The sequence below is a fragment of the Pan paniscus genome, chromosome 1 (genome assembly GCF_029289425.2).
Source record: "Pan paniscus chromosome 1, NHGRI_mPanPan1-v2.0_pri, whole genome shotgun sequence".
NCBI lineage: Eukaryota > Metazoa > Chordata > Mammalia > Primates > Hominidae > Pan > Pan paniscus.
This window is the reverse complement of record NC_073249.2, coordinates 63,686,071-63,711,583: the sequence shown is the minus strand read 5'-3', so window position 1 is coordinate 63,711,583 and position 25,513 is coordinate 63,686,071. Positions and strand designations below refer to the sequence as shown.

The 25,513-nt window shown below is 35.2% G+C and overlaps 1 protein-coding gene across 4 annotated transcripts in view; it reads left to right on the top strand.

Moving 5' to 3' along the window:
• The window catches only part of HMCN1 (hemicentin 1), a 462,896-nt gene that overhangs the window by 281,031 nt on the left and 156,352 nt on the right, over nucleotides 1-25,513 (top strand). For all 4 annotated transcript variants that reach the window (XM_003815598.5, XM_063598296.1, XM_063598297.1 and 1 more), the window contains 6 exons: nucleotides 5,093-5,371; nucleotides 5,892-6,173; nucleotides 6,897-7,005; nucleotides 8,113-8,282; nucleotides 9,468-9,622; nucleotides 12,950-13,073. In XM_003815598.5, coding sequence (XP_003815646.4) covers nucleotides 5,093-5,371; nucleotides 5,892-6,173; nucleotides 6,897-7,005; nucleotides 8,113-8,282; nucleotides 9,468-9,622; nucleotides 12,950-13,073 — 1,119 coding nt within the window. The remainder of the gene's footprint in view (nucleotides 1-5,092; nucleotides 5,372-5,891; nucleotides 6,174-6,896; nucleotides 7,006-8,112; nucleotides 8,283-9,467; nucleotides 9,623-12,949; nucleotides 13,074-25,513) is intronic.

Here is a 25,513-nt window from a genome sequence, read left to right as displayed (position 1 = left end):
AACAGGCCATGGATCCGAACCCTTCCATGGCCCAGGGGTTGGGAACTCCTGCCCTAAATTGCATAAAAGTCTTGAGGGGTGTGCGTGTCTGTGTGTGTGTCTGTGTCTGTGTGTATGTATGTGTGTGGGGGGGATACATGGGTGTATGTATACATGCATATATATGTACAGTTTAATGAGCAGTGTATTCATAATTTTTATTTGTATTCCCTTCCCCCAAATGGAAGTATAGTTCTCTGGCAAATATGTATGAATTAAAATGAAAGAGGAAGTGAAATATTTATGTATTTGTCAAATTTAAGCAGTGGATGCTATGTTATTACACCATCAATTGCAATTATTCTTTGAGTAATTTTTCTCATTTTCGTAAATACAAACTTTTAAAGTAGATCCTTCCTGATACAAATGGTATCCTTTCTAAAGAATTCACGAAATATGTGGATTTGTTTGAACCTGTGTTCTTGGTTTCCTTAATATATTATCCAACTGGTTAGGCTAGCCAGCGATTTATGCAATTTGAGCCAAAGTTTGATAGGCATTTATAGATTAACATATGATATAAATAATCTCAGTCAAAATTAAAATTTAAAGCATAAGTAAAATGCTCTTTCTTAGGATTTCAAAATAGTAGCTTGAATTTGTGTTAATTAATTACCGATAGCAGGACTTGGCAAACCTTTTTTATAAAGGGCAATATAGTAAATATTTTAGGCTTTGCAGACCATTAGGCAAAATAAAGGAGATAATATAGATACTTATAAAATAAGAAAGAAACAAATTTCTACAAAATTGTTTGTTTGTGAAATTCCATTTATTTGATAGTTTTTTTAAATTATAAACTTTTTGTAATACAAGTCTACTAATGAGAAAAATAGAGTTATTTTGTGGGGAAACATTTGAAGTTAATATTCTCTATCATCAAAATCGATTGCAAATGTTCATCTGCTACTGGTTTTTTGTTTTTGTTTTTGTTTTTGCTTTTCCCCTGAGAGGGAGTCTCGCTGTCACCCAGGCTGGAGGGCAGTGGAGTGATCTCAGCTCACTGCAACCTCCGCCTCTTGGGTTCAAGTGATTCTCCTGCCTCAGCTTCCTGAGTAGCTGGGATTACAGGTGCCCACTACCATGCCCAGGTAATTTTTTGTATTTTTATTAGAGATAGCATTTCACTGTATTAGCCAGGATGGTCTCAAACTCCTGACCTCGTGATCCGCCCACCTCAGCCTGCCAAGTGCTGGGATTACAGGCATGAGCCATCGCGCCCAGCCTACTGGTGATTTTTAATGCGATTTTACCTATTTCGTCTTTGAAAATGTTTCTTCATACAGCTAAGTACTGCCTAGTACTGATATCATTTCACAGGCATATTATTTTAATTGTGCATATTCATTGCTTGGAAGGCATTACAGAATGTTGTTATATTATTCTCTTGATATTTGACTGCCAATTAATAAATTCTAGGTGAAGGTTAGGTGGAAAGCCCTCACTTTCAAAGATAACTAAATTTTGAATGTGAAAATTTTCTTTGCATTTGCCTCAAGGTGTGACACACTGCTAACACTGTAATTTGAGCTCAGAAAATATATCCACTGCAAATTTGTGGAGGAATCTAGATCTCACTTTTCGCTTGAACTTTTGACAGCATGGAGAATGCATAAAGCTGCTTGACATTACTTGTGACTAAAACAACACAATGACTACCATGGTATATAGTTTGCATATAGGTACTTTTTTGGTCTGGTAATTTGGGGTTGGACTCATTTTGAAACACTATGAAGTTTACAGCAAAACTAATTTCCAAAAGCATTCAGTATTCAATAAGAGTGTTTAAGAATGATTCTTTTCATTCAGAAAGAAGTTCAGTCTCAGCCCTGAGCTCAAAAAAAGTACGATGAAACTTCATCACCACTAACGCATTGACCTGCTGTGTGGTAAGGCCAGTCAGGATATTCAGTTCGACTTCTGACAAAAAGTCATAGAACTGATGATGTTTAACTATATGAGAGCAAACAAAATACACCATTTAACACTACTGGTTCAATGACACCTGAATCTTTTACACAAAGTGCTTGCTGGCGAATAATACAATGAAAAAACATAGTTTTTTTTAACACTTTACATTGTAATAAGCTTTGTAAACTTGTCTAAGCCTTTTTTTTTTTTTGCTTCAATGTATATTTTTACCAACATCAATTGTAACAAATCTTAAAAGATTCTGCTTCAGGTTATAATAAATTAGTGTTTTTTTCAAATTTTCTGAAAATATTTTTGACTGTAGTTGTTTCACAGACGGCTCTTAAGAGGCTAATCCTTCAGGTTTTTTTGGTTTTTTTTGTGTGTGTGTGCTTTCATTGGTTCCTCAAATAAACAAGAACAGGTGAGCAGTGTCAGTAACAGTAACATCTGTCAACTTGTCAAAAGTCAAGAATACTATTGAGGAAAAAGTTGTCTTAAAAAAAGATTGACTATTGATGTTGCTCCCAGTGTTCTCAACTCTTCAAGCAATTATTCTCACTGAAAGGCTAAGAATCCTTAACACATTTATTTTCTTTAGACCCGTTTCTTTTGCCTCTGAGATCATATCTGATTTAATTAAATCACCATTGGTAAATGGCTTTCCTTGGTTGGCTAACAAATGAGCCTCTCAGAAATTTAGTTTGGTTGTAGCCTTATTTTGGCTTTTTATTTTTGTGAAGAAATTTGCTATGATAAAACATTTAATTTTATGTTTTCTAATTTTTCAAACTGTTGATTTTTAAAAATTGGGAATATTGTGGTGGCTGCTTAGTCTAGTGTTTATTAGAACAGGTATAGTGTTATAAAATAAACACAGTATTTTGCCCTTTAATTTGATAACAAAATACTCCACACTGTGCTGTGTCTTTAAAAATTAGATATTTCACCATTTTTTTCTTGTTCTGACATAAGGAGTATTCACTGGTGATGAAATTAAATAAAATAACACAGTATGGTGATATGCATAGCATAAAAATGCTATCAAGTTGTTACTATGCCACCAAAATTTACAGTAAGCTGAACAGAGGTAGCAGCAATGAGAATACCGTATTTGGTTTTTGCTTTAACTCTTTACTCTGCTACTGTTGAGTAAAAGCCGTAGACAATATATAAATGAATGAATGTGACTGTATCCCAACAAAACTCTATTGACACTAAAGTTTGAGTTTCATATAATTTTTACATGTCACAAAATGTTATTATTTTGATTTTTGTCAACAATTAAGAAATATAAAAGCCATTTTTAGCTTAGCATCTCCTGGCCTGTGGGCCACAGTTGATTGATGCTGATATTTATAGTAAGCCTCCTGAGAGAAAAATGATTCTATCGTCGAATTCACCTCAAAGTATAGTAGATCTTGCCTTAAGTTATGTGTGAGAAAAATATGTGTACATAAATGTTTGTCAGTATGGACTAGTTCTAAGAATGATTACCAGAAAATATTAAGGTACACCACTCAGCATCCAGATCTTGTTTTCTAATATCCTTTTCCATTAAAAGGGACCAGGCTCCTTGGAGAAATGGTTAAGTCTGGAGCTGGGGCAGGGAATACACAAGATGATGCTGGAGCATGTAGTAAGGCCGAAAGTAAGGAAGTGAGTGCAAACAATAAAACAAAACAAAATAAAATAATAAAATAAAATAGTGAGGGTATATTGAAGGGACTTAAGAGCCAATTGAAAGACCTCCCAATAGCCAAAACTGGATAAGTAATGTAGTACTGGATGTAACCCAAGGCATTTAAGTTTCTATGAGTCCATATTGATATAAATAAGTGATTGACTCAATAAATAAAATGAAAAGAAGAGACACATCTTCCATAGAGAAGAATTATAAATAAATTATGTAGGTAGTCCCCACTCATAGAAGTAGAACATAATTCCTTACTCCATTTCTATGGGCTGGAATAAGGACTGCCTTCAAAGGAAAGGGGAAGAAAAAGAGTAACTTTACAGTGGAGAAATATGGCAAACACTACCTTAGCCGGGTTACCAAAGGTACATGCTATCAGCATAACTTAGCACAGGTCTCAGTGATAAGTCATGTTGATAGCATGTACGTTTGGTAGCATGTGATGAAAATAGCACTTTACCTGTATGGGCTGCCTCTCAAAATCCATAATCCTAGCTTAACCATGAGAAAAACATTCTATCAAATAGTCTATTCTAAAACTTAAAAGTTTGTAAGATTATATTGATACTTATATAGATTATATTGATACTTAAAGGTTTATAAGATTATATATATATATATTTTATTATACTTTAAGTTCTAGGGTACATGTGCACATTGTGCAGGTTAGTTACATATGTATACATGTGCCATGCTGGTTATAAGATTATATTGATACTCAAATTCATACACATGCCATTTGATTTTTTTAAAATTGTTGCAATGATAGCATGATCCTGGAATGACCATATTTAGAATTTGCAGCAGAGACTGAGTGACTTGAGTTGTTTTCCTAGCAGCACAGCCCTTATGTAGTGTGAGAGGCCAGACTTGTGGTTGCTGAATTGTAGGAGATATACATATAGACAATTGGATGAGTAAAGTTGAGTGAATGGAGTCTTGGCAGTCCCCACCTCCCCCACAAAAAAAGAAAAAAATAGCAAGAAGCAAAAATTGAAGACTCTGCAGCTATTATGAATAGCTGGTTCTGAAAACACTTAGACCTTTAGTATTGGGGAGAGGGCATACAGTTGTACCACATGTGACATTTTTGCTCCCTTGGCCTGATTTGAAACTTGCTGTGTCTCCTTTGAGTGGGGTTTTATTTTGTTTTGCTTTGTTGGTTAAACATAACTATCTTAGTTATTCTACTATGATCTTGAACCTAAATGACTCCCTGAAATGGAATCTGTGACTTTCTGTTTTTACTGAAATCTGAAACCCAAAAGGGGAATGATAAAGATGGTTTTGACAATAGAGGAAACTCATTATCAGGAGATAAACCACAGACTTCCTAATTGTCTTTAATTTACTTTAAATGCATTGCTTAAACATCTATAGCATTTAAGATTTTGATGAAGATGCTGAAACTTAGATGACTTGTTTTTGTTCTGAAATCCTTTGTAGTTCCACCTAGTATTAAAGGAGGAAATGTCACCACAGACATATCAGTATTGATCAACAGCCTTATTAAACTGGAATGTGAAACACGGGGACTTCCAATACCTGCCATTACTTGGTATAAGGATGGGCAGCCAATCATGTCCAGCTCACAAGCACTTTATATTGATAAAGGACAATATCTTCATATTCCTCGAGCACAGGTCTCTGATTCAGCAACATATACGTGTCATGTAGCCAATGTTGTTGGAACTGCTGAAAAATCATTCCATGTGGATGTCTATGGTGAGGAACAACATATGCTTTAATTATATACCTTTCTACCTATGCTTTCTAATAGGCAAATATCGAATTTATTCACTAATAATCCTTGGTGGGTTTGTCTTTTTCAATATGCATGGATAGGAATTGGAAGAATTTGTTCCATGATTTGGAAAAATATTTTTAAAACCTAAGGTTAGCAAGAAGGTGTCCATTCATTCAACTAACCTTTGTCATGGCACTTGGAGCATCTAGACAATTTGGCTATTACTGAAAAGGCAAAGTAGTTGTTGGGACAAAAATCATTCTCTACTATTTGTCCTTTATAAGCCAGAAAGTCCAGAGTTTCCAGAATAATTAGGACAGTTACAGTTTAGCTGAACCAAGAAATTCTTTCCTCAATAGCTTAGAGGGAGACAGGCATATAGGTAGATTTTAATGGTCAAACTTTATGAGAAAAAACAAAAGCTCTTCTTTATTTCATTAGAATGTATTTTGTGACCACACAAATAATTGCCTGAAATATTGCTATGTTTCTCCCTAGTTCCTCCAATGATTGAAGGCAACTTGGCCATGCCTTTGAATAAGCAAGTAGTTATTGCTCATTCTCTGACACTGGAGTGCAAAGCTGCTGGAAACCCTTCTCCCATTCTCACCTGGTTGAAAGATGGTGTACCTGTGAAAGCTAATGACAATATCCGCATAGAAGCTGGTGGGAAGAAACTCGAAATCCTGAATGCCCAAGAAATTGATCGAGGACAGTACATATGCGTGGCTACCAGTGTGGCAGGAGAAAAGGAAATCAAATATGAAGTTGATGTCTTGGGTAAATAAGGATGCCACTTCCTGGGTTCTCAGACTCATAGCAAAACCTGATTAGTTTGTTAAATACTTTTTTGTTCATGCAATAATAAAACAATCTAAAAGAATGTATAGTCCTCTGTGCAACTGTGGATTGCACATTACCAAGGGGTGGATTTGTCACCAGAGTCTCAGGTTCTAGAATCTTACATAAATCTTCCACTGATTTTGATAAGTATACTTGATATTTGCAAGTGCATAGATACATTTTTACATCTATGACAATGTCTAATCGCAATGAGCAACAACATGGTCTTTTGTCATAAGCATTGTGCCAGATAACAGGAAACTCAGTCTCTGGGCCTTGGAAAGTCATCTTACCTTGAAACTCAGTATCTTTATCTATAAATTGAAGGCTTTTGAATAGATGCCCAATTTTGGGGGTTTCTTTCTCTTGTGCTTATGAAAATAAACAATATAAAATATGAATCAACTTTATATTCACCTGGCATCAGTGGCACCATAGTACTAGATGGAGGAATAGGTATGATATGTTAAAAGTATGTTTATTGATCCTGACAAGGGTTTATTGTAAAATGTATTTACAATGCATTTCAAGTCCCCTTCATGTATCAAACCACTATGATACCTATCAATCTTCTGAACTGCTATGTATTATTGCTTCATATGATGGTGTGTTTTTTGTTGTATACATTTCTTTGCATGTTACATTCCTGTTGTTTTCTAGTGCCACCAGCTATAGAAGGAGGAGATGAAACATCTTACTTCATTGTGATGGTTAATAACTTACTGGAGCTAGATTGTCATGTGACAGGCTCTCCCCCACCAACTATCATGTAAGGGTTTTGGTATGTCTTCTAAATACCTCCTGCTTTTTGTTTTGAGTGTTTTAGAGCTATCTTGAAAGCTGTTCTGTATCATTAAAAAGGATTGTATGAAATTGTATTCTTTATATTCCTCTTTTAAAAGACATGCTCTATATACAAGGCAATGTCTACTTGATAGTCCAAAGGCACCTAAATTTGCTCAATTAGAGGAATTCCATTGTATGGACTTAGAAATTACAAATTTTGAGGAATTCCATTGTATGGTATAGAAATTACATATTTAATTCACAGAGACAGTCTATTAAGCAGCATTGTCAGACTTTCCTGAGGTACTGAAATGTTTAACAGACTACTAAATAAAAAGGAGTATACCAGACATAGTAGGTAAATAGAGAAAGTTAACATGAGTATGTGTTTACCAATTTTTTTCTTCTTCTTTAATTTTCAAAGCATGTATTGAATATTTAGCTTTTGTTTCCAAGTCACTATGGGATATGCAGAGGAAGAGTTAGTCAGTGAAGGAAATGAGATAGGTTCACACATGATTATAAAACTAACTGGAATGTGAAATTCAGAAATGTAAAAATATGCTATATGATTTCAAAGTTTTGTCTATAGTTGTTTTAAGATTGTGTATGTTTTGCTGGTTATTATTTAAACATTGAAGAGAGTAATATTTAGGAGCACTTGTCTCTTTTCTAATTAATTTTTCTAATTTTTAATTTTTTTGGTACATAGTGGGTGTATATATTTATGGGTTACATGAGATATTTTTATTCAGGTATGCATGCGTAATAATCATGTCATGGTAAATGGGATATCCATCACCTCAAGCATTTATCCTTTGTATTACAAACAATCCAATACTTCTCCCTTTTTTGTAGCCTAAAATTAGTAGAAGAATAAAGAACTCAACCCATAATTATTGGGTTCCAACAATATGCCAGCTCTGCGTTAGGCCGGGTTTCCTTTTTGCTTCTCTTTTTCATTTACAATTTATTTTACAGAGTAAGCAACTAGGAAATTGGACAAATATACAATAGAAACTTTATATATCTTCTAGGATATGATTTACTTAAAATATTTATCCAGACTTCCTTTTGCCTTTTTCTATAGGTGGCTGAAGGATGGCCAGTTAATTGATGAAAGGGATGGATTCAAGATTTTATTAAATGGACGCAAACTGGTTATTGCTCAGGCTCAAGTGTCAGACACAGGCCTTTATTGGTGCATGGCAGCAAATACTGCTGGAGACCACAAGAAGGAATTTGAAGTGACTGTTCATGGTATGCTGAAGAAGGGACAGGAACTTTGCATCTTAAATTAATTTATGCATTGTTTTATTATCTAACTCAGATTGTAGCTCAATAATGTGAATAAATCCTGAGTTGTGGAAGGTAGTGTAAAGGATGTGAATTTCAGTTGTATGCCAGAATTTTTAGTTACTTTATTGACCCAGAGACTCAACCAAGATGTATCATGTAAATACATGTAGACAGTAGCCAAAATAACTCTGGGAAATAAATAAATAAATGTAGACAGAATTTAAACGTTAGGAATTGTGTTCTACATAGAATGCCAAGGTCTGAGGAATTAGACCAAATAAGATAGAAGAGGCATGGAGCAAGTTCCAAGTAAAGGGGTTATGTAAGCGTTTAAGGGTTTAGCCAAAACAAGAGGGATGGTGAATACAGTAGTTTCCAGAAATGGTGGCTAAAGATGTAATTGAAGGATCTGAGGGACATAAGTACATTCACAAAACTGGCACATTAGGATTATAACCATTACTCTAACGACAGAAGCAACCCTCTGCCAGGGTATTATGTGTCTCACTTGCTGGCAGAACTTGGGAAGGGAGGACTGGAACGAGAAACTGGAGAGCCACTTGGAAACCACAAGGAGTATCTATGAATGTCAACTTTATTCTCCCTCTGTCTCTGCAGACTGCTGTTTTCTTGATTTTTAGTCCCATGTCCTGTGATGGAATATAGATAACCCTGTTTTTCAGTCTCAGTCACAATTCCTGAGGGAGGAAATCTGGCAGTCCCAGTTTAAATAAAGTTACCACTCCACATTCAATCAGCCTTGCAGGGGACAGAGTCATGCAGTATAAATATGGCTAGAAATCCACCTTGACTTAATGAAGTAGTTCTAGAGAAAGGGAGGGTCATTATAGATTAGTAAAACACACCAAAAGATATAAGCCAAATATACAAGTGGATTACGGTAGCCATAAATACAATTTACTTATTCTTTGGAGATTTAAAAATCCATAGTTAAGAAGTAACTAATCTATAAACTTGCTAAAAAATTATAAATTAAATGCACATGATGAAAGTATTTCATTGTTAAAATAGGGATTTGCTTTTTTTTTTTTCTAAATTTTAAGGTTTCAGGTTCTTGCATACATATTTTTAAGTTCGACCCCACTGATTATGGTTTCATTCCCTCTCCCCCTTCCTTAAATATAGTTCCTCCAACAATCAAGTCCTCAGGCCTTTCTGAGAGAGTTGTGGTAAAATACAAGCCTGTCGCCTTGCAGTGCATAGCCAATGGGATTCCAAATCCTTCCATTACATGGTTAAAAGATGACCAGCCTGTGAACACTGCCCAAGGAAACCTTAAAGTAAGTGTAAATATTACTCAGCCTAAACTGGGAAAGCTACATATATCTTCCTGGAAATATCAAATTATTCTTTCTTAACTGTAGATTTTCCTGTTGGACAGATTTTGCAGAAAATTTATTAAAAATAATATGCATTTTTCTTAGAGTTTTTAAGAATTTAACAATATTTAGATTTGAAGAATGGAATTAAAGACTAACTTTAACAATGATACTGATTTGAAGATAGTGATCATTATTTATATTATTTTGATTTATGCCTAATTTAGCTGTTAAAAAAACTGGTGTCTCACAGATGAATGATGTTCATCAGTAATAAGCCAAAAATGTTCACCATTGAGTAAAATTAAGATACAGTCATATTTACATAAATGTAGGTAACATAAGTCTTGAAAAATATTTTTAAGAATTAGTTTATAAGCTTCAAGAGGGCAAAGACTCAATTTAAAAAAAATTGAAAAGTTCACTTTTTTATCGTTCATAGTGAGTATAGTCCCTGGCATATAACTGTATCTCAGTACATAGTTGTTAAATTAGTAGATTGATAGATAGATAGATAGATAGATAGATGATAGATTTCAAATCTGGATAATCTAAAGGATACATTTGAAATCAGAATTAATAGATTTTGCTAATAGGATCAAGTTAATTGACTAATGTGGGCTTGAATTTTACTTGTGAGTTCCCTAATGAGAGATATGTTACGTTCCTTTTTTAGTAGACGTGGTGGATATCTGTTAATTTTTAATTCCTATTCCAAATCCAATGGAAATAATCTCACATCTTTGTGCAAGTGAAAGATTCAGTTTTTAGCCTTCAGCCATAGTGAAAGTAAACAATTATTTACCTGGGAGACAGATATTTATTATATTATCATACAAAAGTAGGATTGCAAACCGTAATGAATGATGCTAAGAGAAAACCTAGAGGTGTAAGAACATATAATGAGAAAAGCAAAGCCTTCTAGAATGAGGAAAATTTATGGGAAAAGCCCTGATTAGAGTTCAGAAGACTCCATAGAAGTTAAATGGGTGAATTAATGGAAGAGAACGGAGTAGAGTGGTTCAAGAATATGTGCATGGGCAAATAAAGCAAAGGTGATCATGGCACATCTTGAGAACCAGAAAGCCAGCCAGTGGGCTGAGGAAGAGACCAAGGGAGAGGTGGTATTAAAGATTGGAGACTAGGTAGGAGGCACTTAAGTAAGGTTGATGATTTTATTTTTACTTTAAGGTAATGAGAGACCTTTGAAGAGTTTTAAGAGAGGAGTAACATGATCAGGTTTGCATTTTAAGTAGTCATCCAGACCCATTCCAAAGAATAAATTGGAGGAGCCAATAATAGATATGTAGAAACCAATTAGAACCTAGTTACATTTGTCTAGGAGAGAGAAAAGATAGAAATTTAGACTCATATGTTGGCCATGCAGATGAGGATACTTGGATAGATTGGTGAGGTATTTATTAGTTAAATCACTGGGGGTTGAGGAAAGACTCTTTATGAAAAGTGAAGGAGAGGGATGTGGCAAGGAAGACTCCTAGGATTCCAACGTACACAACTGCATGGCTAGTGTTGCCATACAGTGACATAAGAGACTGGAGAGGGACAAGTTTGAGGTGAGAAAACTGATTTGAGTTTTAGATTTTGGGGGGTTAAGGTGACTATGAGATCAACTAGTGGAGATGTCAGTAGATCATTGAGTATATGGTCTTGGAGCTCAAAGGAGAGTTCTGGCTGGACATATTGGCACATCAACAATATTTGAAACCATGGGCATGGATGAGTTAATCCAAGGAGAGAGTAAAGGGTAAGACGAAAAAGAAGAGAGGACTGACCTAGTTCGATCTTTTAAAATTATGGCATTTAAAGACCATGTAATATAATAGTCCAGACATGAATATAAATGTATGAATGTGTTGCTTAACATGTTTATAACAGTATGAATGGAGAATAGGTTAAGTGGGAGTTTACATGGGAGAGTTTGGAGAGATCATTTGGGGTCAGAATGTGGTGAGCCTGGAGGGCTGTGCTGAGTTCAGATTTCATTCTGGGAAAGGTGGAGAGCCATGAATGAAATTTGATGGGAAATTGGTTAAAGGATCAAATTTGAATTTTAAGCAAATTATTCTGGCAACAATATGCAAGACAGATTAACAGCTGGGGAGGTTGGAGACACTGGAACATCAGTTAAGAAGCTATTATAATCCCACAGTGGCTGTGGAAATGGAAAACAGGGGATCTGAGAAACATATAGTGATATAATTAATAGGATTCAAAGTAGGTTCCAAAACCTAGATCACTGGAAACATAGTGGGTGCCATTAAACAAGACTGGGAACATGCAATCAGAAGTAGACTTTAGAAATACAAGGGAAAATATATGAGCTTAATTTTGTGCAAGTGGATTTGATGTTACATTTGATGTACTACCTGTCGAGCAGATTGCTGGAAGGACACATGTAGAGCTCAGGAGAGAAAGTAAGGCTATCCTGTAAATTTAGGATGCATTAGAGTTTTTCATTGATGCCATGAGTTTGGATAAAAACTATCAGACAGCTATGTTCCTTGGGTGTGGAACAGGAAGAGGAAGCAGATTCTGAAAAGTAATCTCCTAAGAAAGTCAGAGAATTAGAACTGAGGGAATGCTTATCTTTAACACCCAGAAAGTAGAGAGTTTCAAGGAGTTGGTAGTCAACCACACCAAATGCTATAGATGGTAGAGGAGAGTATGAGCTTACTACCTAGGCTGGTGGATATTGTGACTGGAAGTTACTAGTAACCTCCGAATAGTATGTTTCAAAGAATAACCTCTGAATCACCAGTTTCAAAATGGCAGAGGCCAGTTGCAGTAGGTTTAAGAGGGAAATTGTGAAAAATAGGAAGAAATTTATCTGCATTCTCATAATTCATATTTTATAATTTTATTGTTTTTCTGGTTCCCATGATCATTTAATAAAAAGTCATTGTTTTAAAACTATGAATTTTTATATAAATGTGGCCAGGTTTTTTTTCAAATAGCTTAAATTTTCGTCACATACTTCATAGTTCAGTGCTAAAGTCTTTTATTCAGTATGACTATACCAGTAAGCTGGCCTTATGTTATTTTATTTTGTGTTTTCCAATGAATAAGAAAAGGCTTTTCAATCAAACTAGTCTATTGTCTTGTTCATGATGATGTGAACTCGCTCTAGTCTATCAAGGGTTTATTAAGATATTGGCATGAAAATATTGTTAGATATTATAAATTTAAATGAATTTTTCTGTCTCAGTGAATATTTTCAAATCCAAGTATGAAATACAAAAATCCTCTGTGCGTTCTGCTCCCAATTAGATACAGTCTTCTGGTCGAGTTCTACAAATTGCCAAAACCCTGTTGGAAGATGCTGGCAGATACACATGTGTGGCTACCAACGCAGCTGGAGAAACACAACAGCACATTCAACTGCATGTTCATGGTAATGTAATTTCTACACCTTAACAAAAGAATATTTGTATCACTTTTTAAAAACATAGTGGGCTCATTTTTATTGAATTACAGTATAAAAGAAACAGGTGTTTATTTTATTAGTCTGTATAAAAAAAACCTAGGGGTTTTTTTTTTTTTTTTACATTATTGTAATTTTCATTGCTCGTGTTAGGATCTTCTGTTTTCAGGTTGTCAAACAGGATATACTGGAGCTCATAATTAAATACACCATCCTGTGTTTTAAGTTAACTGTATTCTGTTAACTTATAGCTTTCTACAGATAACTTTTGTTGAAAAGACAGAAGTTGACAGCATTGTTTCTTAATCTTGTCTGCGTTTTTCTTGCCTGCCTATAAGAAGGATTTCGTGAGTAGAAGCCATCTTTGGCTCAGGATTTTCTCCAATGTGCTGTAATAAAAAGTCTGGGTGGCCACAGAGCACCTCAATAAAATCATAGCTTCACAGTAAACTTGAAAGACTACATAACCTTGAATATACCACTTCAGATCTCTAGAGGCTCATCAGAAAAGGCCAATAATTAGAGGGTTGGACTTTCCTAATTTAGCCAGAATATTTGCAGAAAACTGTTCAAGATTTTCATGTACACGTTATTCATTTTCTCTAATTCACATGATTTCTTCTTCAGCCTTTTATTAATTTATTCATTCATATATTCACTTCACATTTACCAAGCAATTAAACCTAGAATAATGTCCTAGCACCTAGCTTAATTCCAGGTATATAGTAGGCAGTCAAAAATATTTAACAAATAAAAGAGTAAATAGTAGGTGAATGAAAAAGTTTTCATTGGATATTAAATTCTTCTAATTTGCTTCTTCGTACATTTTCTTCCATTTGAATAAACTGGTTAAAAAGATTCAAATCATCAGTTTCCTAAATGTTTCCAATATATCAATTTATTCTTTTCCCAGTCCCTGAAATATGAACACCTAACTTAGGGATGTCTACATACATACCATAACATACGTAAACCATGTGGGTCCTTATTCTTTCACTGGATCGTTAGTTGGGAGACGAATATCTGAATGTAACCATTTTGCAATTGGCTGACAATGCTAGTGGGGTTAGGGGACAGGCTGACCCTGCTCTACTGTAAGGTGCCTTGCATTTGCCTCGTTCCCCATAAGGCCTTTATCTCTTCCTAGTGCTCTTTACAGCTGTCTCCAGCATCTGCTTAGACTTACACTTCCATCTAAGAGTATGCTGGGGGGGATTCTCTCTTCTTTCTTATTTCCCTATCCTGAGGCTCCTTCTCTTCTCCTTCTGCAAGCTATTTGCCTTCCCTCTCCCATCAAGTTCAGTTCTTGTCTGGTCTCTGTTACTGGCTAAGAGGAAACAGTGAAGTGGGATACAATGCCATGATACAATCATCTTAGGCGCTTAGGAGTCAGGCCAACTTTGGTTTAAATTCTATGCTAAACATGATGTATGTTACCTTGAGTAAACTACTTAATTTCTATGAGTATCTGACTTCCATAGTGATTTTGGGGTTCAGAGATAATAGGTATAAAACATCTCCCACTTCATAGACACTAAATAAATGGTAGCAGCTAACTTTGCTAACTTCTACTTCCTGAGGTGTTTTTAAAAAGAAGGATGTTTTGTTCTCTAGACTATTTTTAAAATACTTAAATGAATGCTCTATAACAGCAGCCCCCAACCTTTTTGGCACCAGGGACCAGTTTCTTGGAAGACAATTTTCCCACAGACTAGGGAGAGGGATGGTTTCAGGATTATTCAAGTCCATGACATTTATTGTGCACTTTATTTCTATTATTATTACATTGTAATATATAATGGTATAATTATACAACTCACCATAATGTAGAATCAGTGGAAGCCCTGAGCTTGTTTTTCTGCAACTAGACGGTCCCATCTGGGGGTAATGGGAAACAGTGACAGATCATCAGGCATTATATTCTCGTAATGAACATGCAACCCAGATCCTTTGCATGCACAGTTCACAATAGGGTTCGTACTCCTAGGAGAATCTACTGCTGCTGCTGATCTGATAGGAGGCAGCGCTCAGGTGGTTATGCTTGCTCTCCTGCCACTCACCTCCTGCTGTGTGGCCCAGTTCCTAACCCGCCATCAACTGGTATCAGTCTGTGGCCCAGGGTTGGGGACCCCTGCTGTATAATAAAGAATAGAGTGTATGTCTCCAGTCCTGGAAGTATCTGCCTAGAACAGATGCTCTAAAATTTCAGTATTCTTAAAAGACATGTGAGTTACATATTAAACATACAGCTTCCTGGGCCTAGTCCCAGATCTCCTGAAACAGCACCTCTAATGTAGGTAGTCTGTGAGCCCATGTTTGGAAAAACATTGGCCTAGATACTAAAGACTGGCCTAAAGACTTGCCAGTGTAGTCAGGACTGACTGAAAACCAGAGTCTGTGAGAGAAATCAAGTATCCCATCAAATAAAGAGCAACAACAGAAGAGAAAAAGCATAATTGATACCTAAGAAGGCACAAGTCTCTAAACTTGAATATTATAGCAAAATGTTGGTTGACGGGAGATGCAATTAGGGTGCACCTCTACATGGAAAATCATCAAAGAGAAGGGGGCAGACTGGTAAACATATGGGTTAATGTGAAATGAAAGAGAAGCAGAAGGTTAGTCATTTTAAGAGCTTATTAAAAATTGCTCAATCAGAGGGAGAATATAAAACTATCTTCCTGATACAAATCACAGGATAAAAGTAAGGTGTAGTAGTAGGTTAAAACATTTCAACTAATATGATCATGACTTGTGTACATAACAGTTCATCTCCCTGAAGGGAGAATAAATGATGAAGTGCACTTCTAATCTGATACTAATTGTGATCAGCCTGGAAGAAGCAGTTGGCTGAGTGCATGTGATGGGAATCTAGAAATCTAGACAGAAAACTGGCATTTCACTTTGACATTCATGACAATAACATCACATTGGACACATAAGTCTCCAAACCTGACTCTGTCCTCTTCAATACTTGCATTTATAACTTTACTGATAATTGGAGATGTTAAAAAATGTAGGAATTTCTAAGAGACTGGTTGATGATAGACTTCAAAAAGACCTCAGTGGTTAAAATGACAAGTTAATGTGGAAAACTATATAAGAATAGGATGTGAAAAGCATGGCTTAAAAGACACCATGCATTGAAATACTTGAGTATTTGAATTTGGATTTGGTTTGTTCCAATTACTGTAGGTATGAGAATTTAGTTTCATAAAAAAGTTAATCAAACTTAGCAGTCAATAGCAGAAGTTACAGTATAAGGAACAAGAGAGGAACTAGCCCAATTAATACTGTTGCTCTTTGAATGCTCCCAAAGTATTGCATACAATTCTTGTTCTATGTATTAAAAAGGGCATTGCAAAACCCATGGGGAAGCAATCCTCATTTAATTAGGTTCAGTTATTAATTTATCAACCAACCCTGTAGTTACTTTTGAAGTCAGGATTTTTTGTTTTTATTTTTGTTTTTAGAGACAAAATCTCACTCTGTCACCCAAGTTGGAGTGCAGTGGCACGGTCATGACTCATTACAGCCCGGATCTCCCTAGGCTCAGGTGATCTTCCCACCTCAGCCTCCCTAGTAGGGAGGACCACAAGCAAATGCCACCATGCCTGGCTAATGTTTGTACTTTTTGTAGAGATGGGATTTCACCATGTTGCCCAGGCTGGTCTTGAACTCCTGGGCTCAAGACATCTGCTGACCTCGGCCTCCCAAAGTGTTGGGATTACAGGTGTGAGCCACCATGCCCAGCCCAGGTTTTTTTTTTAATCCCAATCTTTATTGATGGATAACACATTCAGCAAATGTGCATTTACTACAGTTGTCATCCAAAAATGTCTGATCCTAAAATATTCAGTGTTTCAATTGTTTAATGTTTTCCTTTCTTATATAAATATCTTAGATGCTACCATTCTTCTTAATCATAGCAAAGGCTGTTTCTCAAAGCTGTAGTAAGGGTGCCTGGTCTCCTGGACTAGGAGACCACGTCATGATCAACAGAAGAGGAACATTCTCGTGGGGTTTTCCAGGGTGGGGAGTTCTGTCATTTATAAAGGGCAGGAGCCCTCAGTAGGTGGTCTTTTTGATCATCAAAGTTTAGTAATTCTGGAAGTTTTTATTCCCTAGACCAAACTATGAAATTACATCTAAACCTCAGATATTTGCCAAGTGCGACAGATGTTTCCACAAACAAATGATTATTTGGAGTCTAATAGCCCAAGCATTCATTTTATCTGCACACAATTATTTCCCAGGAAAAAAATTAACCAAGGTGAAACACCCAGAAAAAGTAAAATATTGTGACTTCAAATTTACTTTTTTATATTGCCAATTAATAACTGCAGGATAAAAACGTACATTCCTCATCTGTAAAATGGGAAGGATAGAGAGAGTACCCCACAGTTATGGAGGCTGTGTGAGGATTAAATGAAAGACTACATGTGAAAATCTTAGCCTGGTGCCTGGCTCCTAGTCAGCATCTGTAAATGACAGCATAAAGGCTGTCTGGCAAAACACATATTTGATTTCTGGCCCTTCTCACTGCACCATTTTGATAAATATCTGTAAAGTCCCTCCTGCCTTTGCTCTTGGCCAGGAACTCTCTTGGGTCTGTATTAGTTGTCTGGTAAAAACATTAGTAGAGCACCCCTTATTTTTATTTTATTTTTTGAAAAGTATTTGCTTGGCTAACATCTGCTAACACCCACTCAAAAATGGTTCCTCTGTCGTTTTCTGTGTTTTGTTTAATAGCTCAAATGTGGCTTAAAGGAGACTCGGGAATGTTGCAGGGAACCTTTTTCTTTTTTCATGGGTAACTTCAGTTCAGGACTCTAAGATTTTCTTGGTATAGATTAATTTATTCCTCCCTATTTCACAATTTCACTAGATAGAGAATATTAACTCACCAAAATTACATTTAGATTGCTTATGTACTACCTGTAATTTAACCAGGATTTGAAAGACTCTATTCATGACCTGCGTGATTGAAGTAATAGGCAAAATCTAGCACACAATGTATCAAGAAGAAGGTATTCTGGTTTTGGCATGATATGTACATGCAGCTTTTGGAAAAAGGAAAAAAAACCCAGCAAATTGAATGGAATTCAACCTTCTTCTTGGAGAATGCAGGCATCTTATTATTAAAATGTGATCATAAAATATTGTTACTTTATTGCTGCTCTATCTAGAACAATGTTCTCCTAAATTTCAAGACTGCATTTCAATGCTAGAAGGGAGCAATGGAATTTATATTTGTATTTACTTTTAAACTCAAAATGAGAAAGAAATCAGGCTTTTAAAATATTTTTGTATGGACTTACATTGGAGCCTTTCTGGTGTTTGAGGCATTGAACCCATTACGTGCTTTGCAGGCAGGATTATAATTATTTGGCAAACAATCCCCCCAAGATTCAGTGGGTTTCTGGTCCACTTGTTTGTCAAATACCATGTACTAGTAACTATACCCAAAGAGCTTCTCTGTACAAGGCCTTTAGTCATTAGCTTTCCTCTTTTAGTTACTGAGTTATGTTTTGACATTTCTAAAGCATATTTTTTTTTTTTTTTTTTGAGACAGAGTCTCGCACTGTTGCCTGGGCTGGAGTGCAATGTTGAGATCTTGGCTCACTGCAACTTCCGCCTCCCAGGTTCAAGCCATTCTCCTGCCTCAGCCTGCTGAGTAGCTGGGGTTACAGGCACCTGCCACCACTCCTGGCTAATTTTTTTGTCTTTTTAGTAGAGACGGGGTTTCACTATGTTGGCCAGGCTGATCTCGAACTCCTCACCTCGTGATCTGTGATCCGTCCGCCTCAGCCTCCCAAAGTCCTGGGATTATAGGGGCGAGCCACTCTGCCTGGCCTAAAGCATATGTTTTATATGGAAACTACCTTGAGGACATCTGAAACAATTAGCTAAGATAACATCTTCATATTTGCTAAGTCTGGCTGTGAAGACTTAATAGAAGTCTTTTAGAAAAAAAAATGCTTAGCAATAATTTTTATCTCTAACTCTTTGGAGTAGAAAAGCAATTGGCTTATTTTTTTTCAACCTTCTGAGGCTATAAATTAAAATTATGTTGAAATACAGTGAGCATCAAATCAGACTATCTGATTTATTATGAGATCTTTGTAGGTCAGTTATGGGTGCTTCTTGATCCCAATTGTTTCTTGAGTTGAACGTTAAAAATTCTGAGCTTGTTATTCACAAAGAGATCACACATATAATTCACATAATAGAAGATTCATCCTTTTAGAGTGTACAATTCAGTAAATTTCAGTAGTTTATATCTTTCTAAGATTGTTTTTGTTTTATCTAGGTTATCTAATTTGTTGGCATGCAACTGTTTGTAATCTTCTCCTACAGTTTTTTTTTTAATTTCTGTAAGATTGCTGGTAATGACCCCTTTTTCATTTCTGATTATAGTAATTAGATCTTCTCGCTTTTGTTTGTCTTTGTGTAGCTGAAGTCTTTTTCATTTTGTTGATTTTTCCAAGAGCCAGCTTTTGGTTTTGTTAATTTTCTCTACTGTTTTTCTCTTCTCTATTTAATTTGTATATACTCTAATTTTTTTTCGTTTTTCCTTTTGCTTGCTTTGGATAGAGTTTACTCTTCTTTTTTTCTGATTTCTTAAGGTAGAATGTTAGGTTATTGATTTGAGATCTTATTTTTAAATATGGATGCTTGCAGCTACAAATCAGTCTAAGCTCTTCTTTATGTGCATCCCACAAGTTTTGGCATGTTTTTGTTTTTCATTCCTCTCAAAATATTATCTGTCATGTGATTTCTTCTCTGACCAATAGTTATTTAGGACTGTGTTACTTCATTTTCACATATTTGTGAAGTTCCCAAATTTTCTTTCATTATTGGTTCCTAAATTTCATTGTGCTGGAGAACATACACTGTAAGGTTATAGTCCTTTTAAATGTATCAAGAGTTGTCTTATAGTCTTATATATAGTCTATCTTTGAGACTATGACATGTGCACTTGAGAAGAATGTGTTTTCTGGTGGAGTAGTCTATGTGTGCCAGTTGCGTTATAGGTTGTGCAAGCCTTCTATCTTTTTATTGATTTTCTGTGTAGTTGTTGTATCCACAATTGAAAGTGGGATATCGAAGTCTCTTAACTTTTATAGTTGTATTGTCTATTTCTCCCTTTGAGTTTGTCAATTTTTGTTCCATGTATATTGGGGATCTGTTATTATGTACGTATGTATTTATAATTGGTATATCCTGATGAATTAACCTTTTGTATTTTTTTTAAAGTCCTACATTGTTGCCAGTAACAGTTTTTCTTGAAGTCTATTTTGTGTGATGTTAGTATAGCCCCTGCAGTTCTTTTTCCATTACTGTTTGCATCATATATTGTTTTTCATCTTTTTACTTTCAATGTATTTGTCTTTGAATCTAAAGTGTGCTATTATAGGCAACATACAGTTGAATTTTTAAAAAACTCCATTCTGCCAATCTCTGCCTTTTGATTGGAGTATTTAATCCATTTACATTTAATTTAACTACTGATGTGGTAGAGTTTATGTCTGTCATTGGTTATATATTTTAATATTTATTATGTCATTTTTTGTTTTTCTCTTTCTCCATTGCTGACATTTTCTTGGGTGCCATTTTATTGCCCTTATTGCTTCTTTTACATTTTTTGAGTTCTATTTTTAGTAGTTTTCCTCAGTATTATAATTAGAATCTTAATAATTATAGTATTTGGATATTTCAACAGTATACAAAAATTTTGTTCTTAATTAGCTCTCTTTTTCCCCTCTTTTGTGCTATTATTGTTAAATGAATTACATTTTTTAAAGTGCCCATTACTGCTTTATATTATCATCTTTTAAATCAGTAGGAGAAAAAATGAGTTATGAGCAAAATATACAGTTTTTACATCTTACATATTTATCTATGTAGTTGCCTCTACCAGTGAACTTTATTCTTTTGTGTGTATTAGAATTACTGTTTCATTTCAACCTGAAGAACTCCTTTTAGAATTCCTCGTAGAACAGGGGTCTAGCAATGAATTCTTCCTAGAATTCATTGCTTTCCATTTTCATTCTTCTAGAAATATCTTAATTTCTTCTTTAATTTTAAAAGACAGATTTTCTGGATATGAAATTCTTGGTTAGTAGTCATTTTCTTTCAGCACTTTGAGTATGTCATCCTACTACCTTCTGGCCTTTGTCTTTTTTGATAAGAAATTGGCTGTTGTTTGTACTGAGGATCTTTGTACATAAGTCACTTCTCTTTTACTGCTTTCAAGATTGTTTCTTAGTTGTTGGTTTTAAACAGTTTGGTTTTGATGTCTTGGTGGGGATTTCTTTGAGTTTATCTAACTTAGAATTTTTTAAACTTCTTAGATATATAGATTGATGCTTTTCTTCAAATTTGGGAACATTTCAGTTATTACTTTTTAAGGCATTCTTTCTGTACCTTTCTCCTTCTCCTCTCCTCTGGTACTCCCGTTGTGTTTGATGGTGTTTCCACAAGTCTTAGAGGCTCTATTCACTTTCTTTATTCTTTTTTCTTTGATCCTAAAATTGGATTATCAATTGACCAATCTTCAAATTTGTTGATTTGTTTCTTCTTCCACCTTCCAGCTTTCTTCTTCCAGGTGTTGAGTTTTTATTACACTTTGAATTTTCATTTGGCTTTTAAAAGTAATTTCTGTCTCTTGATGAACATCTATATTTAGTGATAATTCAGCTACTTTTCTTTGGTTCTTTATAGATGGTTTCCTGTAATTCTTGGAACATTCAGTCATCCCTCAATATCCACAGGGGATTGATTCTAGGACCCCACATGGATACCAAGATTTGTTGATGTTCAAGTTCCTTATATAAAATTATACAGTATTTGTTACAAAAAAAAACCAAAAATAAATAAATGGGATGAATTAAACTAAAAACCTTATGCATAGCAAAAGAAATAATCAGCAGAGTTAACAGACAACCCACAGAGTGGGAGAAAATATTAGCAAACTGTGCATCTGGCAAAGGACCAATATCCAGAATTTACAAGGAACTCAAACAGATCAGCAAGAAAAAAAAAATCCCATCAAAAAGTGGGCAAAGGATGTGAATAGACAATTCTCAAAGATATACAAGCAGCCAACCTAATATATGAAAAAAAACTCAACATCATTCATCATCAGGGAAAAGCAAACTGAAACCACAATGAGATACCACCTTACTCCTGCAAGAGTGGCTGATATGGTTTGGCTGTGTACCCACCCAAATCTCACCTTGAGTCATAGTTCCCATAATATCTATGTGTTGTGGGAGGGACCCATTGGGAGGTAATTGAATCGTGGGAGTAAGTTCTCATGAGATCTGATGGTCTTATAAGGGGCTTTTCCCCACCTTTGCTCTGCACTACTCCTTGCTGCTACTATGTGAAGAAGAATGTGTTTGCTTCCCCTTCGGCCATGATTATGTTTCCTGAGGCCTCCCCAGCCATGCTGAACTGTGAGTCAATTAAACCTCTTTCCTTTATAAATTACCCAGTCTTGGGTATGTCTTTATTAGCAGCATGAGAACGAAGTAACACAATGGCCATAAGTAAAAAGAAAAAAAAAGATGTGGTGTGGATGTGCTGAAAGGGAACACTTTAACACTGCTGGTGGGAATGTAAATTAGTACAACCACTATGGAGAACAGTATGAAGATTCCTTAAGGAACCAAAAGTAGAACTACCATTCAACCCAGCAATCTCACTTCTGGGTATTTACCCAAAAGAAAAGAAGTAGTTATATGAAAAAGACACATGCACATGCATGTTTACAACAGCACAATTCGCAATTGCAAAGATATGGAACCAACCTAAGTGTCCATCAACCAATGAATGGATAAAGAAAATGTGATACACACACACACACACACACACACACACATCCACACATCCACACACCATGGAATACTACTCAACCATAAAAAGGAATGAAATAATGTCTTTTGCAGCAACTTGGATGGAGCTGGAGGCCAGTATTCTAAGTGAAGTAACCCAGGAATGGAAAATCAAACATCGTATGTTCTCACTTTTAAGTAGGAGCTAAGCCATGAGGATGCAAAGGCATAAGAATGATATAATGCACTTTGGGGATTCAGGGGGAAGTGTGATGAGGGATGAGGGATAAAAGACTACATATTGGGTACAGCATATACTGTTCGAGTGATGGGTGTACTAAAATCTCAAATCACCACTGAAGAACTTATCCATGTAACCAAAACCACCTGTATCCCAAAAACTATTGAGATAAACATTAACATAAATTGTATAGTAGTTGTATATAGCACATCCTCTTGTATAGTTTAATATCTCTAAATTACTTAATTCCCAAAACAATGTGGATGCTATGTAATTAATAGTTATACTACATTTTTATTTGTATTAATTTTTATTGTTGTATTGTTATTTTTTATTAAAAAAAATTTCCCATCCGTGGTTGATTGACACTGCAGATAGAGAGGGCCAATTGTATTTAAAATAGCTGATTTAAAGTTTTTGTCTAGTAAATACAATATCTAGTTTCTAGGTTTCCTGATGGACAGTTTCTATTATGCTTCTTTCTCTATGCATGAGCCATGCTATCTTGTTTCTTAGAATATGTGATTTTTGTTGAAAAAGTAGATATTTTAAATAACATAATTTGGCAACTCTGGAAATCATATCCTTCTCTCCTCATGGTTTTTATTGTCATTTTTTTTTTGTTGCTGGTTTTCACTGTTGTGTCTTGATTCATTAGTGAGTAGACAGAATACTGGCATCCTGCCAAATTTTCATATCCTAATCCTTGAACTTATTAATATGTTAGGTTACATCATAAAGGGGAATTAAGGTTGTTAATCATTTGACCTTAAAGTAGGAAGATAATCTCTAATTATCTGGATGAACCCAATGTAATCATAAGGATTATTAAATGTGGGAAAGGGAAGCAGCATATCAGAGTGATATAATGTGAGAAGAATGTTCCACACACTTCCTCACATGCCCTGCCCGTTGCTGGCTTTGAAGATAGAGGAAATGGCCTCTAGAAGTTGGAAAAGTCAAGGGAACAGATTCTTCTCTAGAGCCTCCAGAAGGGAATTCAGCTCTGCTGACACCTTAATATTAACTCAGTCAGGCCATGTTGGACTTCTGACCTATAAAACTATAAGATAAATTTGTATTGTTTAAGCTACCAAGTTTGAGGTAATTTGTTTCAGAAGCATAAGGAAACTTTTCTATATAAATTCTATGAAGTCTGTTTTTATAGACTTTAAAATACCCCTGGGGAAAAGGTTTGCACTGACAGAACAATTGAATCTGGTTAAATAAAGTCAAATCTTGCAAACAGGGATTTTCATGGAAAGGCCAGACAGGTCAAATAATGACAGTTCTCTCAGAATGGTACTTTCAGGTCGCTCAAAACCTATTGTTCTTCCTTCAGTGTCTGCTAGGCTGCTTTTTTCACTGCGATTATTGGACTATTTGTTTTCAAGTTTGAGCTGGAGAGAGGGTGACAGGGCTAGGTCAGTTAAAATGCCTCAAAACTCACTGTTCTTAATGAAATTTAGCTATTTATTTTTAATAAATACTTTTTGGATTTTTGCAAGTCTTTGGTTAATTTCCCAAGTTCTGAAAAGGTTGATTTTGACAATGTTTCCAACATTTTTGTTTCTTTAGTGGAGGAGTAGATTTTTTGAGTCCTTATTCTGGCATTCTTGCTGACATCCAATCTTTCTTTCTTTAAGTTCTCTAGTGAAGTGAGAAATTGCCAACCCATTCCATAGCTCTTGTATTTCTTATTCCCATCATAGTGTTTTATTGCAGCAGCGACATAGTCTGTCAAATTCTTCAATGAGCACTTCAGTCCAGAAGGCTTCAAGTATTTAAAAAGCTGTTTTGAAGGAATGTGCCATGGACTGATTATTCTTCCTTTTTTTCTTTTCCAGTTGGAAAAGTTAGATAGCTATATTTATAAGTCTTGTGTCCTTAAATATTGTGTTGATAATCAGAATTCAGTGCAGAAAACAGAAACATTCTAGGCATTTCAAACAGGTAGGGTTAATACATGGAATTAAATGAATACAAAAGCAGTTTTAAGAGTGAAGGAGGGGTGGTTCTAGGATGAGTCTTTAGGAACAACTCCCAGGACAAAAAAGATTTGACCCAAAGGACATCTACTTCTGAAAACAGACTTTATTTTAGACTTTTCAAAAATCAACTTTGAGTTTTATTATCTTCTTTGATTTTGTTTGTTTTCTGCTTTTATTTTTATTATTTATTTCTAGCCTGTTTTGGTTTATTGTATTGGTCTTCTTCTAAATTCTGGGTTGAGTGCTTAGGAATTTTTTTTCATTATTTCTTGGTTTTTATATATGTTAATTATGGATTTCGATTTTCTTTAAGTACTGTACTGCTTTAGTGACATC